The 16429-nt window shown below is 43.6% G+C and overlaps 1 protein-coding gene across 4 annotated transcripts in view; it reads right to left on the bottom strand.

Annotated features, from left to right (window-relative positions):
- LOC115091128 (monocarboxylate transporter 2-like) overlaps positions 1-16429 on the bottom strand; it is a 107446-nt gene that overhangs the window by 79174 nt on the left and 11843 nt on the right. For 2 of the 4 annotated variants that reach the window (XR_003856627.1, XM_029601053.1), the window contains exons 1-2: positions 4124-4228; positions 2851-3076 (exon numbers count right to left, since the gene is read on the bottom strand). The exons of the other annotated variants lie outside the window; for them this stretch is intronic. Coding sequence is in view for 1 of the 2 variants with exons in the window: in XM_029601053.1 (XP_029456913.1) it covers positions 2851-3067 (217 nt within the window). In the remaining variant the exon portion in view is untranslated. Of the gene's footprint in view, positions 1-2850; positions 3077-4123; positions 4229-16429 lie in introns of those variants that run through there. 4 annotated transcript variants of the gene reach the window in all.

Raw genomic sequence — 16429 nt, 5'->3', positions numbered from 1 at the left:
AACAATAACTAGATGCCCTCTGTATAAACATACAGAGTCAAAGGCTTCAGATAGGTCAGATATAAGTTTCTACGCCAAAAAAAATACACGGCTTCATATACTACCCAAAAACACTCTTCTCATATGTTGCCACACTCACCACCCCTATTCCTCCTATCATCCCGGAAGAAGAAGCACAAAACAAATCCACTGAGCTGGCAGTCTTCTTCGACAACAAAATAAAAAATCTTCTTATCCCGCTAACATCCTCCAACCCCATTCACAACTCCCAGCCTCCACCGGACCAAAACCATGCCCCATCGACACACAAACGGTCCCTAGAATCTTTTGATACCACATCATCTCTGGAAATAGAATCTATCATCAAGAAAATGAAGCCCTCATCACACCCAATAGACCAAATTCCGACCAAACTCCTTCTTACAATTCCTAACATCATCGCCAAACCTTTGGCCGACATTATAAACTGTTCACTCACAAACGGAACAGTCCCAGACGCTTTGAAAACAGCCTCGCTGAAACCTTTACTAAAAAAACCCAACCTGGATCCATCTAATCCCACAAAATTTCGCCCTATCGCTAACTTACCTTTCATAGCCAAGCTAATGGAAAAACTAGTCAATACTAGACTCACAGACTACCTTGAATCCCACGACATCCTATATCCATCACAATTCGGTTTCAGGAAATGCAGAAATACAGAAACTCTCCTACTTTCATTAACTGACAACATCCTGTTGGGTCTCGACAAAGGTCAATCATACCTTCTAGCTCTGCTAGACATCTCGGCAGCGTTCGACACAGTGAACCACACAATCCTCATCGACCGTCTCACGGAAATAGGCATCTCAGGTGCTGCACTCCTCTGGTTAAAATCCTTTCTAAGCGACAGATACTACAAAGTAAAAATAACCAACAAAGAGTCGCACCCTATAGCTGCCAAACAAGGAGTTCCCCAGGGTTCCTCGCTCTTGCCGACCCTATTCAACATATATCTGCTCCCCCTATGCCAACTCCTCGATAACCTCAACCTCACATACTTCATCTATGCGGACGACGTGCAGATCCTAATCCCCATCAAGGAACCCGTCTCCGACACGCTAAACTACTGGAATAGCTGCCTTCACGCCATCAACCTCCTTCTCACAAGTCTCTGCCTCGTTCTCAATACGTCCAAGACCAAACTGCTAATCATTTCCCCTAATGATAACAACATACTAGCCATCAATACTAACATACCTCTAGTAAATCAAGTGAGAGACCTTGGAGCCTTCTTAGACTCCAGAATGAACTTTAAAAAATTCATCAACACCACCACCAAAGAAGGCTTTTACAAACTACAGGTATTAAAACAACTAAGACCCCTCCTTCACTTTCATGACTACCGTTCAGTCCTTCAAGCCATACTATTCTCAAAGATAGACTACTGTAATGCGCTGTTACTTGGTCTCCCGGCCTCTTCTACCAAACCTCTTCAAATGCTACAAAACGCCGCAGCCAGGGTCCTCACAAACTCCCGCCACATGGACCACATCATCCCGATTCTAAAATTACTTCACTGGCTACCCATTCGCTACAGAATTCTCTTCAAGACACTTACTATTATCCACAAAACCTTATTTCAAGAATCCTCGCTCCAACTCACCATACCCCTCAAACCACACTCCTCTGCAAGACCCACCAGATCTGCATATAGAGATTCCCTCCAAATTCCCCCCAAAAAATCAATTTCACACAACTCTATTGAAAAACGGGCAGTATCAATTGCTGGTCCGCATCCCTGGAACTCCCTCTCGCCAGATCTCCGCCAGGAACATTGCCACATCACGTTCAGAAAAAAACTAAAAACTTGGCTGTTCGCCCAAGCATACCCCTGAAAAGCCTCAGGGTCACCCACACACAGTCTCTTACCCCACGGATGCGCCCATTTCCGCAACTCTAAGGAACTGTTGTCCGACCAACTGGACTATTTTATAATTTGTTTAATTTCATATACACTATGTAAATGTGTACATAATTCTTATCCTGTAAGCACCCTCTCCTCCTTTTACCCTTCTCTCCAGTTAGAATTTGTTTAACCTATCTTTTTCTCTAACAGCCTAGTTCCACATTCCCTGTTATAATGTAACTTTTTTTTTTGTTTGTTTTGTTTTTTTGTTCGCTCTATTTAACTGGTTCCCCCTAGTTTAATGTAAACCAGTACGATAAGACCTGGTCTTGAGCATCGGTATATTAAAAGGATTTAAATAAAATAAATAAGTAAGTAAAACATTGTTCTCCTCGTCTGCAAGCCTTCACACATCATCCAGAGCCAACATTTCCATAGCCTTGTTGGAGCCCAGATTGTCTAGAATGGAGGATATATTCTCTTCCAGGAAGTTAGATAGTTTCTCTGCTAATTTGCTCCATAAAGGAAAGGCAAAGACAGGGCAGTAGTGTTTTGTTAATAATACCAATTTAAACAGATAATATGTTATGAAATTTATATCAACCAATAAAAATTAATGAAAAAAATAGGCAACATCAATTATGAACTATGGTTTATGTTAAACAAAGCTTATCAACAACTGACTAATTGGAAAATTAAGAATTGTTTGATCCTGTTCTTGTAGAAAGTTGTGAGTAGTTACTCAGCTCACAGTACTTATCAAACATAATACCTTTTAAACATAATCAGAAATACTATACTATGGGCCTGATTTATTGAAATTTTTCTTTTATTCTGTGACTATGGGAAAAAGTTTAATAACTTGAAACCTATGTCCCTTTCCACAGTTTTTCCATTTAAGCTGAAAGCAAAGAGAATGCAGTAGGTTATTGATAAAAATGATTTATTTTTTTTCCACTCACCACCACCATATATACAGGCCAACATGATGGAAGAAATCCATGCAATATCGCTGAAAGATGTATCAAAGACCCGCTGGATTTCCCTGAAGAAGACCGTAATAGATCTTGGGAAAGAATATGAAAATCCCAGGGAAACAAAAGCTCCACACACAACAGCCCATCCCCAGCCCCCATCCGGAGGGGTGTAGCCCAAATCTGTGGTTGCTTGAGGAGGCATGGTTAGAATCTGAAAATCAAAGTGTAGGATTGGGTCAAAGCTACAACAGTAACAAACGCTTCAGTTAACCATAAGTGGAAGGAGTTTTCTTTTTGTATTTGTTTTGTTTAGGCAAAATGCTGGGAATATTGGATTTAAAAAAAATATATAATTTTTCCTTGAATATTTGGGATATTATGGGGTTTTTTTTTACTTCCTAAAAATGTACAAATTCAGTTACAACACAAGAACATAAGAAGAATTGCCATACTGAGTCAGACCAAGGGTCCATCAAGCCTAGTATCCTGTTTCCAAGTCACAAGTACCTGGCAAGTACCCAAACATTAAATAAATCTCAAGCTACTATTGCTTATTAATTAATAGTAGTTTATGGATTTTTCCTCTAGAACTTATCCAAACACTAACTGCAGTAACCACATCCTCTGGCAATGAATTCCAGAGCTTAACTATGCGCTGAGTGAAAAAGAATTTTCTTCGATTCATTTTAAATGAGCTACTTAGTTTTCACAAAAGAGTCTGTAACTTCCCAAAACTGGCATTTAACTGATTATTTTGTGCAACATTAACTGTTATACCTTAACTAGAACCAGAGCGGAAAAAAAAAATATGTGATCAATATTTAAACCTCTTATATAGCTTTACAAAATGAGAGACAAGACATTGAAATAGTTTAGCTGACATTTCCTTGAGTCTGAAGGCACAAATAAAGTTTGAATTAGTAGAACTGTGAACAAAAGAGAGAAATGACTTTTGTAATATATATGTGTGTGTATATATATATATATATATATATACATACATATACATACATACATACACACACACACACATTCCTTGCACTTTACAGAGGTTACGAATGGTTTGGTTTTACACAGCCTGTGTGCAGGAAAATGCAAACTGATTAAGAAAAGGAATCACAATGCTAAGAAAGCTCAGCACTGTTCATGATAAAAGGGAACATTTCTCATGCAGGAATTCTACACAGAACTACCCAGTCTGGAAGAATTGTATCTGATAAATGCAGATGACAGGAAACCCTAATAGGTGAAAACTTACCAGGTCCTCCTCTCCCTTCTTGCCTTATTCAAATGTGGACAGATACTAAGAAGTTGTAGGAAAGCAGAAAGAGCAGAGTTTAATTTCAGTAAGGTAAGATACTCCCAACCAACAGCTGAAGCCAACAGGGGTGGAGCCAAAGCCGCCCCTTCACAAGAAATCCTGGCAAGGTGGATGTAGGCAGCTGAAGGTTTTCACTCTCAGCTAATACCTACATGAAACAAATGGTTGTACAATTCCAAGGACAGACTTGGGATGGTTAAGATGCATGTAGAATAAAGCAGTGGGTCCCAGGCCTGTCCTGGAAGACCCCCAGGCAGTCAGGTTTTCAGGATATCCACAATGAATAAGCATGAGATAAAATTTGTATACTATGGAGGCAGTTCATGAAAATTTTATTTCATGCATATTCATTTTGGATATCCTGAAAACCTGATTGGCTGGGGGGGCCTCCAGGATCTACTTAGTGCTTGGGTGCTTGCCAGGTACTTGTAGCCTGGTTTGGCCACTGTAGGAAACAGGATTCTAGGCTTGATGGTCCCTTGGTCTGACCCAGTATGGCAATTTCTTTCGTTTCTTAAAGTAATATGAGATATGTGTAGTACGGCACGTTATTCTTTCCAACAGATTGCCCAGATTTTTATTAGGTGTTTTGTTGATTCCAGTTAAGAAAAATGTATGTGTTTTATTTTTCAGTAAACTGTTAGGGCCAGATTTTTAAAACTGCACGCGGGCGTAGATTTGTGCGTGCAACAGGCGCACACAAATCTACGCCCGATTTTATAACATGCTCACGCAGCCACGCGCATGTTATAAAATCCAGGGTTGGCACGCGCAAGGGGGGTGCACAGTTGTGCAACTTGCACGCGCCGAGGTGCACAGCCTTCCTCTGTTCCCTCCACCCCCCCCCCCCCCCACCTTCCCTGTTCCCTAACCCACCCCCCAGCCCTACCTAAAACCTCCCCTTACCTTTAATTTTTAAGTTGTGCCTGCCTCCGGGCAGGTATAGGTTGCGCACGCCGGCCGGCCCACGATCCCGGGCACAGTGGCAAATGGCCACTGTGCCTGTAGGCTCCGGCCCCGCCCCCAGACTGCCCCACCCCCTTTTTCAAGCCCCGGGACATTCGTGCGTCCCGGGGCTTGCGCATGTCGCCAAGCCTATGCAAAATAGGCTTGGCGCGCGCAGGTTTTCGGGGTTACGCGCGTATATTTAAACCTCTTATATAACTTTACAAAATGAGAGACATGACATTGAAATAGTTTAGCTGACATTTCCTTGAGTCTGAAGGCACAAATAAAGTTTGAATTAGTAGAACTGTGAACAAAAGAGAGAAATGACTTTTGTAATATATATGTAATGTGTGTGTGTGTGTATGTGTATGAATATATATACACACACACTCCTTGCACTTTACAGAGGTTACGATTGGTTTGGTTTTACACAGCCTGTGTGCAGGAAAATGCAGTCAAACTGATTCTACTGATTCTAATCCTTTGAAAATCTACCCCTTAATGTTTTCAAAGTTTCCCTTTGTCTTGTATGAGACACAGTAATCTCATGTATATTCATTGTGGATATCCTGAAAATCCGACTGGCTGGTGGGCCCCCAGGAAAGGGTTGAGGACCACTGCTATATCTGATTTCCCTAGTTCCTTGAAATAAATGACACTGTAATCAAAATTTCAAGAGAAGTATGCAATTTGGGAACAACAAAGGACACATTGTTATTGCTCTGATCACAAAAATATAAAGTGGTTAAGTTCGCCTTCTACAAACTGTATATGCTACATTGACTTAACCATACCTAACTGAAAATGATTTAAAAATGGTTAATTCACTCCATCGTGTCATCCTCTATTGATTATTTAATTCCCTATATCTTGGTCTTCCAGAGTCTACCCTTTGACCACTACAACTAGAGCTGAATGCAGCAGCTTGGGTCGTGACTGGCATACTAGTGTAACATTTTTATTTATTTAGATTTTTATATTCCGCTTTTCGCACTTTTTTCAGCACTTCAAAGCGGATTACATTTAGATACTGTAGGAATTTCCCTATCCCCAGAGGGCTTACAATCTATCACACTTATCGTGATGAGCCTTCATTGGTTACCTATTGTGTGGAAAATCAAATTCAAAATTCTCCTGATTTTCAAAGGTATCAAAGGAATAGTGCAAGCAAGTTTTAATGCTACCTTTAAAATCTACCAACCACAGCAAGTACTCTGAGATCATCTTTTCAAAATGTATTATCTGTACCATCATTTTAAAAGATATGGTTAGGTGAATTCTGGGAGAAGTTTTTGTTTTCAAGACCCTCAGCTTTGAAACTTATTACCTGGGAAGATTAAGGACAAACCTACTCTAATGAAATTCAGGCACATCTATTTCTTTAAGCCTTTGATATTTAACTTTTATTCTGCATAATGTCAGGTTAAGTAGCTGCTTATTTTTATATAATGGGGTTTATTATTTTAATGTAAAACATTTTTATTCTTTTATAAAAACAATACAACAGTACAGAGAGCATAGAGACTCTGAAACACTCTCAGTTAGCATATCAAGACATTGAAAAATAAACATATGTAGAACAGTTCCTGCCTCTTCCCCCCCCCTCCCCATCCTCCTGCCCCCCTTTCCCTGTTCCCCATAACATAAAACATCCATATATGCTACAGAGATATCTAAAATACTGTCTAAAAACATACCATGTTGGGACCGTCAGTCAGGTCAATGTCACTCATTTAAGATCAGACTGCGAGAACGATGCGGGAGAAGTGGCAGATATGAATCCCAAATAGTCAAGAACTTCTTATGTTTTGGAGACTGTCGCATGACTGCTGCATCCATTTGCATCATACAATGGAGGCAATTACGCCATGTCCAATACGGCGGAGGGGTTGCTTCTCTCCAATGCAACAAGATGACCTTCTTGGCCACCAAACAAGCTTTACGAATAAACAGAGATCCCAGATCACGCACACGCAATGGATAAATGCAACCAAAAAGCAACCAAAGGGGCGAGAAAGGAATAGGAACCCCCAGCACAGTCCCAAGATAGCCAACCACCTTCATCCAAAAAACCTGGAGAGGAGGGCACTCCCAAAAAGCATGAGATAAGGTGCCAGGCCTATGTCCACATCTCCCACAAGCAGTAGAAAGTGATATCCCAGAATTAAATGCCCCTTGGGCAGAGATGTATCCCCGACAAATGAATTTATATTGCATTTCTCTATAATACATGTTTACCAAGACCTGGGATACTCGTCTGAAATATGCTCGAATAATGAACTCTGTGACCATAAAAACCACATCCCTGTTCCACCTGTCTACCAGGATAGAGCAAGTATCAATGACAGTTAATTGCTTGAGAAGGCGATAATAGATTGCCAAATCTATGGTACCATCGTTGTCAAACAAAAAAACATTATCCAGGGAGTGGAAGGTCGATGCTTGCCGGGAGGTAGAGGGCAGCGCGCCACTGTAATGTTGAATTTATAAATATGGGAAGACCTCCTTGGCAGATATGGCGTATAACTTCTGTAGGGTAAAATCTGACCTTCTGGGGTCAGTACATGGCCCAACTGTGTGATTCCCTTGCATCCCCAATGGTGAAAAGCATCCGTCTGTGATCCTGGAGGGAAGTCTGGATTCCCTTGAACTGGTAAAAGATAAGCACAGACTCGATCCGCTCGTAATAGACGCATAAGTCGAAACCATGACTGACGAACGGGTTTAGTAATAATATTGTGAACAAAAAGGAGGGAAGCTTATTGGTCGCTAGAGATGTGAATCGTGTGATCGATCGTCTTAACGATCGATTTCGGCTGGGAGGGGGAGGGAATCGGATCGTCGCCGTTTGGGTTTTTAAAATATCGTGAAAATCGAAAACCAGCACACTAAAACATCCCTAAAACCCACCCCGACCCTTTAAAATAAATCCCCCACCCTCCCGAACCCCCCCAAAATGCCTTAAATTACTTAGGGTCCAGTGGGGGGGAGGGCGGGAAAACCGGCACACTGAAACAACCCTAAAACCCACCCCGACCCTTTAAAATAAATCCCCCACCCTCCCGAACCCCCCCAAAATGCCTTAAATTACCTGGGGTCCAGAAGAAGGGTCCCGCTGTGATCTTCCACTCTCGGACCTCCAGTGATTGTAGAAATGGCGCCGGCGCTACCTTTGGTTTTTCCGTATGGAAAAACGATTCGCATGCAGGAAGTCGTTCCCGGACCCCCGCTGGACCCCCAGGGACTTTTGGCCAGCTTGGGGGGGCCTCCTGACCCCCACAAGACTTGCCAAAAGTCCAGCGGGGGTCCGGAACGACCTCCTGCAGTCGAATCGTGTTGCCATACGGCCGGCGCCATTTTGCGCAAAATGGCGCCGGCCGTATGGCAACACGATTCGTATGGCAAAACGATTTGCGGCAGGAGATCGCTCCTGCATGCGAATCGTTTTTCCGTACGGATAAAGCCCAGAGGAGATTTTATTGGTGGGGGGCGGGGGTAAAGTTAGAATCCCTCTAACTTGCTTGAGAGAGCAGTGGGGCTGGCGCCATTTTGCGCAAAATGGCACCGGCCATAGACAACATGATTCGACTGCAGGAGGTCGTTCCGGACCCCCACTGGACTTTTGGCAAGTCTTGTGGGGGTCAGGAGGCCCCCCCAAGCTGGCCAAATGTCCCTGGGGGTCCAGCGGGGGTCCGGGAGCGATCTCCTGCCGTGAATCATTTTTCCGTATGGAAAAACCAAAGGTAGCGCCGGTGCCATTTCTACAAGCACCGGAGGTCCGAGAGTGGAAGATCACAGCGGGACCCTTCCTCTGGACCCCAGGTAATTTAAGGCATTTTGGGGGGGTTCGGGAGGGTGGGGGATTTATTTTAAAGGGTCGGGGTGGGTTTTAGGGTTTTTTTTAGTGTGCCGGTTTTCCCGCCCTCCCCATTCCTCTCCCCCTTTTTACGATTTTTTGACGATAAATCGGGGGAATTGTTATTGTATTGCGGCTCTAACGATTTTTGACGATTTAAAATATATCGGACGATATTTTAAATAGTCAAAAAACGATTCACATCCCTATTGGTCGCAGACTGTAAAACAAATGCGAGTGCTAAGGGATCAGTTAATGTGCCATCCGCAAGAACAGTGATAAAGGTGGATGTGCCCAGCACCCAATCTCTGACTATCCGAAGGTTGCAGGCTAGATTATAAAGCGCTAGATCTGGGACTCCTAAACCTCCCCTGCCCCACTGCTCTCTCAACCAAGTTAGAGGGATTCTAACTTTACCCCCCCCCCGCCAATAAAATCTCCTCTGGGCTTTATCTAACTGTAACAAATCTACTCGTCGCATCTGGAGGGGTATATTCTGAAATAAATAGAGCCATTTCGGTAGAATAACCATCTTAAAGAGGTTAACCTGGGCCCCCAAGGACAACGGCAAGGAGGCCCAAGTATGCAACTTATCTTGAGTAGCCTTAAGCAAAGGTTGGACATTCAATTTATAAAGGAGATTCAGGATACGAGGATAGTAATCGGAAGATAAATAAAAGAATCAACTGACCATTGGAGAGGAAAATTGGCCCCCCAGTCCTTCTGTAAGTCCATCAGACAAGCCAACATTGTAGATTTGTTCATATTGAGCCTCAAGCCCAAGACGACTCCAAAAGCCCAAATTATTTGAAGCAGGGGATGAAGCGATCGATGTGGGTCAGTGATGAAAACCAATATGTCATCCGCAAAAGCGGCATACTTAAAAGTTACAGACTGAAATCGGACACCCCGTATCCCCTTAGCTAACTGTATAGATCGTAACAGGGGCTCTAACTGAAGTACAAACAATAGCGGTGAAAGAGGGCATCCCTGACGGGTACCTCTAGTATTGACAAAAGTCTCTGACAGAACCATTCGCTATGACCACCACTTCCTGAGCCTGATAAAGAAGGCATATCGCGCCTCAAAAGCCCTCAAATCCCATCTTATGCAGCACATGGAAGAGATACCCCCACTCCACGCGATCGAATGCTTTTTCAGCATCGAAGCTCATAGCTGTCAATATTTTGCAAATATTAGTGAGAGCATAACATTTCCTAATGAATCCCACTTGATCTAGCCCAATAAGTGATGGGAGTACTCCCGCAAATCGATCTGCCAATATTTTAGCAAAGATCTTTTGATCGAAGTTTAATAGGGAGATTAGGCAATACGGTTCAGGCAGTAAGAGGTCTTTCCCAACCTTATGGATAAGTGTAATATTTGCAATATTGATATGAGCAGGGAAAGAACAGAGCTCTAAATACTCTGTGAAGACATTAACCAGGGGGCCACCAATCACATCTATCAAGCACTTGTAAAATTCTGCACCATAACCATCTGGTCCAGGTGTCTTAAGGTGTTTGGCTTGTCGAATAACCAAAAGGACCTCCTCCAGAGTAATAGGCCTATTCAGCCCCCATTTCTGATCCTCAGTAAGTGACGGGAGATCCAACCGAGAACAGAAATGATCACAAGCCTCACTATCCCACCCTTCATAGAGTAGAGGTTGCAATACAATTCCTTAAAGTGCTGCAAAATGCAGTGGTCTCAGTAAATGTCTGACCCGAGGGAGAGCGTAGCGCTGGTATGCATCGAGAGCCCTGAACAGAACGTATCAAATTTGCTAATATTTACCAGATTTATTACTATGTTGATAGAGCTTGTACTGATAATATAGGACACTTTTGCGAGCCCTCTGATGCAGCAATGTATTAAATTCCCCCTGAATGGTCAAAAACTGTGCACGAGCCTCACTCGTATTAGCTCTATTCAAACGGACCCGCGCCCTATTTAATTGGTGAGTCAAAGTCAAAATTCTATGCTCAATGGCCTTCTTCCTATGAGCCATGTAAGAAATAATATCGCCCCGTACTGCCACCTTAGTGGTATACCAAAAAGCACTGGGGAGGTTACATGCTGTGCATTTAAGTCAGCATAGTCCGCCCACTTAGCCCATAAATACTCTTGAAATTTAACGTCATCGGCCAAGTAGAATGGAAAACACCAGTGAGAGGAGGCGGGGCTAGATGAGCCTAACACTATATCTAAGCTTACTGGTGTGTGATCAGAAATAGTAATTTCATCAATAATCGCTGCACTCACCTTGGACAAACCACTTATGCTAACCAAAAAGTAGTCTAACCTAGAAAGAGTACCATGTGCTCTAGAAATATGGGTGAAATCTCTTTCACCTGGGTACAAGACACACCACATGTCCATCAGCTGTAAGGAGTGTCATAAAAGGCAGAATATAAATTAAAGAAAAAAAAAAAACAAACCTCATGAAGACTCATTGTGAATATCCTTTAAACCAGACCCATTTTGTGCCACTTTAAGACTAGGAGGTTCATTCCTACAGGATGTAGAGATGTTTTTTGAAATGTTTCATTCGTGTAAAAAAATTAACCAAATGTTAAAAAAACAAACAAAACTAAGCACAACCCAAAAAAAGAAAATGGGGCCTCCCATTTGTCTCCACCACTCACCCTGCCCACCCAGAAAAATGCTGGGACCAGGATCCCCCCAGCCTTCATTTACCCAGTCCAGTGCGGATCTGCCAGCGAGGCTTTGGCCCAGACCAAGATTCAGGCATCAGGACCTGGTCTCCAGGCTGGGCCTGAGTTTCCTTAGCATTGGGACCCGGCCTCTGGGCCAAGGCATGGTGCTGGAGTTGGGCCCAGACTCCGGCCTAGGCTGAGGCTCAGGCATTGGGATCCAGCCTCGGGCCTGGGTCCGGGCTCCAACCTAGGCCTGAGGCCCAGGCATTGGGACTTGGCCTGGCCCTTGGATACTCGATGGATTAGGTAAATTACTGATTGGGGGGCTCTGGTAACATCTGAGACCCCGGCGTCTTGCTCGGACCTAGGCCACAGCCCCTGCTTTGGGCCTCAGCCTATGCCCTAGGTGAGGCCCCAGCTTTGGTCTTAGGCAAGAGGCATTCATTTTAAATGAATATAAACAAATAAGGTTTGTTCCATTTAGGGGGCCTACCGAATGAAACAAATTGCCCTTATTAATCACATTTTTTAAATTCTTTTAAAACAAATGCACATCCTTAATGGGATGCAAATACTTATTAAATCAGGCAACTGTGAGTACCATAACAGGAAAACAAACAGCAAGTTTGCTTACCTGTAAAAGGGTTCCTTGTAGACTGCAAAATGAATTAGCTATGAAACGTGAGGTGACATCATCCAATCTTTCTGTCCTCAGTAAAAGTTTAATCAATCATATACTATGATTCGTGTGTGCTCATGCTGCCTCATGACATCTTCAATCAGTTTCAGGGCTTAGCAAGTTTTAGTGGCATAGGGAGGTAGATAGGAATTAATAAGCATGGCTATTTCATCTAGTTATCTATGGAGAACCCTTTTTACAGGGAAGTAAACTTGTTTTCGCAATTGATAAGCAGGGCTGAATTACCCATGACATGAAGGGAATCCTAAGCTGAAGGTTGTACAATGAAGCACTTCCTGAACAAGCAACCCAGCCCCATCAGAGGAGAGTGGATTAATGCTTGAACAGGTTGTGCAAAATTGCTAGTCAAAAAATGCTGTCATCTCTTGCCTTACTGTCCAGTGCTGCAGGAGATGAAGCTTGTACCATGGAGTGGTAATGGGAGGAGCCCTTGCTCAACTCAGCCCAGTGAGAACTTGAGGATGCTTCACTCTAAGAAAGGAGCAACTTCTACAACTGAATTCATGGACACATTCCCTGAATGCTCTCTAGAGATCCTGAATTTTCCAGGCCCAAGATTGGTTGGACCCTAGGATTCATCTGCCACAATTATAGCTGTTAGCCATGTCATGGTTCAGGCTGACACTTATAGCAAACCTCGTGGGCATCTGTGATTGACATCCGGTGCCCACAGATGCAAGACTTGAAGCTGCTAAAGAAGGGGGGAGATGAAAAAGAGAAAATACCAAAAAAAGGAAAAGATTCTAACCTAACTTTAAAAAGGCTTCATACCACAGCCTTTTATTACTAATTCTGTAATCCTATTCTGTAAAAATCTTGCTAGTGGATCTGGATCAAAAAATATACATTTAGCATTCCCCATTTTAACATAACATTACAAGGAAACTTTAAAAGAAACTCTCTGCTTTTTCTCAAGAAAATATTTTTGTATTTGCTGAGCAGCCCCAGCTACATCAAGAAAAATGGTGAATTTTGACCTAAAAACAAACTCTAAATCTAAAAAAAGCATTTGTAGGGTCCACTTTTCATCAGTCTCTAATGCAGAAGAACATAAGATATGTCATACTGCGTCAGGCCAAGAGTCCATCAAGCCCAGTATCCTGTGGCCAACAGTGGTCAATCCAAGTCACAAGTACCTGGCAAGTACCCAAACATTAAACGGACACATTTTCAAAGGACCGCATGCATTACTTGCGTGGCCAGGCCTTATGCGTGCCGTGCGCATTTTCAAACAGGTCTGGCCATGCGTGTAAACCCTGGTACGCACACAAGGGCCTGGCCTCTTCAAAGGAATGGGCTGGGGGGGGGGGGGGGGCGGACGGCGCCATTGTACGCTGTCCCAGGGACAAGTGAGCCAGCAGCTGGCCAGCGCACATAAGTTGCTTCTATTCCTGAGGCGCAGTAAGTAAAACAATTAAAAAATTAGGGGTCGGGATGGAGAGGGGAAAAGGAAGGAAGGTTGGATAGGGGGGTAGGTAAGGTCCCTCCCAGTCCGTTGCTTAATTTGAGCAGACTAGAAGGGAACTGGGGGGAGGCCTGATTGTGTCGCCACATGTCCTCTTACAAAATTAGGCCCCCCTGCATGTATGTGCATGCAGCCTAAGGGTTTTATAATATGTGCGCACACCAGGAACCGCGCAGACATGTGTGTGCGCAAATACCTTTTAAAATCTACCCCTAAATGAATAGATCCCAAGCTACCAATCCTTATTGATTAATAGCAGTTTAATAACTTCTGCTCTAGGAAATAGTCCAAATCTTTTTTTAAACCCAGTTACAATACTGCCATAAACACATCTTCTGTGTGTTGAGTGAAAAATAATTTTCTCCAGTTTGTTTTAAATGAGCTACTTGCTAATTTCATTGAGTGCCGCCCTAGTCCTTGTATTATCTGAAAGAGAAAATAACCAATTCACATTTACCCGTTCAAGTCCTTTGATGATTTTCTAGACTCTATCATATCCCCCCTTAGCCGTCTCATCTCCAAGCTGAACAGCCCTAACCTCTTTAGCCTTTCCTCATAGGAGAGACGTTCCATCCACTTTATCATTTTGGTCACCCTTCTCTATACTTTCTCCAGTACAACTATATCTTTGAGATGCGGCAACCAGAACTGCACACAGTATTCAAGGTGCAGTCTCACCATGGATTGATACAGAGCCATTATGACATCCACCATTTTATTCGCCATTTCCTTCCTAATAATTCCTAATATTCTGTTTACTTTTTTGACTACCACAGCACACTGAGCCAACAATTTCACAACAGCAGAAAAGGACCAAATGGTCCAGAGTGCTCAGCAAGCTTATGGTAGCATCAGCCACAGGATACAGGTCTCCCCCCTAATGGTAGCTTCAGGGGGGGTGGCATCCACCAATTTACCAAAACGTCAAATTCAGGGCCCTTGTTGGGTGCTGTCTGAGTCCAATGCCCTGTTACTGCTCTCTGCTTCAATGGCAAGAAATGTTGGAGATGCATCACAAGTATAAGGCTTATTGGTTAAGGGAAGTAATAGCCGCATCAGCAAATTACATCCGTGCTTGTTTTTCCAGATCATAAAATTCAATGTCTTGTTGGTTGCTGTCTGAAACTAATTACGCTTTTCCCCCTGCTGTTAAAGCAGAGAATAATAATAGAGTTGCATCAACAGTATGAAGGCTTATTGGTTAAGGGTAGTAACCGCCACACCAGCAAGTTACCTCCATGTGCTCTTTTCCTCATTTCCATCCTCTAGTCTTTAGGGATCCACAGTGTTTATCCCATGTCCCTTTGAAATCTCTCACCAATTTTGTCTTCAACACCTCCTCCAGAAGGGCATTCCAGGCATCCACCACCTTCTCTGTGAAGAAATGCTGTAATGTATAGAATAGGGATGTGAATCGTGTGATCGATCGTCTTAACGATCGATTTTGGCTGGGGGGGAGGGAAATCTGATCGTCATGTTTTGTTTTTTTAAATTGTAAAAAATCGTAAATCGGGGGATGGTGGGAAAACCGGCACACCAAAACAACCCTAAAACCCACCCCGACCCTTTAAAACAAATCCCCCACCCTCCCGAACCACCCCAAAATGTTTTAGATTACCTGGGGTCCAGTGGGGGGGGTCCCGACGTGATCTCCCGCTCTCAGGCGACGGCTGCGTCAATAGATATGGTGCCGGTGGCCCTTTGCCACCGGCACCATTTCTATTGACGCAGTGCTATGACAGGGCAAAGGTAGCGCCGGCGCCATTTTGGTTCCTGTCACCCGACGTCACAAGTGCAGGAGATCGCTCCCGGACCCCCGCTGGACCCCCAGGGACTTTTGGCCAGCTTGGGGGGGGCCTCCTGACCCCCACAAGACTTGCCAAAAGTCCAGCGGGGGTCCGGGAGCGACCAAGTCTTGTGGGGGTCAGGAGGCCCCCCCAAGCTGGCCAAAAGTCCCTGGGGGTCCAGCGGGGGTCCAGGAGCGATCTCCTGCACTCATGACGTCGGGTGACAGGAACCAAAATGGCACCGGCGCTACCTTTGCCCTGTCATATGGTAAGGGCAAAGGGCCACCGGCACCATTTCTATTGACGCAGCCGTGGCCCGATCGCGGGAGATTGCGCTGGGACCCCCCCACTGGACCCCAGGTAATTTAAAACATTTTGGGGTGGTTCGGGAGGGTGGGGGATTTGTTTTAAAAGGTTGGGGTGGGTTTTAGGGTTGTTTTGGTGTGCCGGTTTTTCCGCCCTCCCCCGATTTACGATTTTTTGACGATAAATCGGGGGAATTGTTATTGTATCGCAGCTCTAACTATTTTTGACGATTTAAAATATATCTGACGATTGTTTTAAATCGTCAAAAAACGATTCACATCCCTAGTATAGAAAAATCCCCAGATGCAGATGGGATATCGAAACTGGATCCATGTCCGGGTGACAACGGTAATGCTAAGATAAGTGTGGAGTTTGGACTTTACTCTCGCTGTTAAGATATTTTCTCTACAAAGACTGCTCTTTTGGGGACCTTTGATATAATAAAATAAAATGAACTATCCAGAGATCTGGTAATAGATTTTTAATATAATGAAATAATAAAATAAAGTTGGACTTATGAG

The sequence above is a fragment of the Rhinatrema bivittatum genome, chromosome 4, assembly GCF_901001135.1.
Source record: "Rhinatrema bivittatum chromosome 4, aRhiBiv1.1, whole genome shotgun sequence".
NCBI lineage: Eukaryota > Metazoa > Chordata > Amphibia > Gymnophiona > Rhinatrematidae > Rhinatrema > Rhinatrema bivittatum.
Note: the sequence above shows the minus strand (reverse complement) of the source record. Positions and strands in the feature narration are given on the sequence as shown.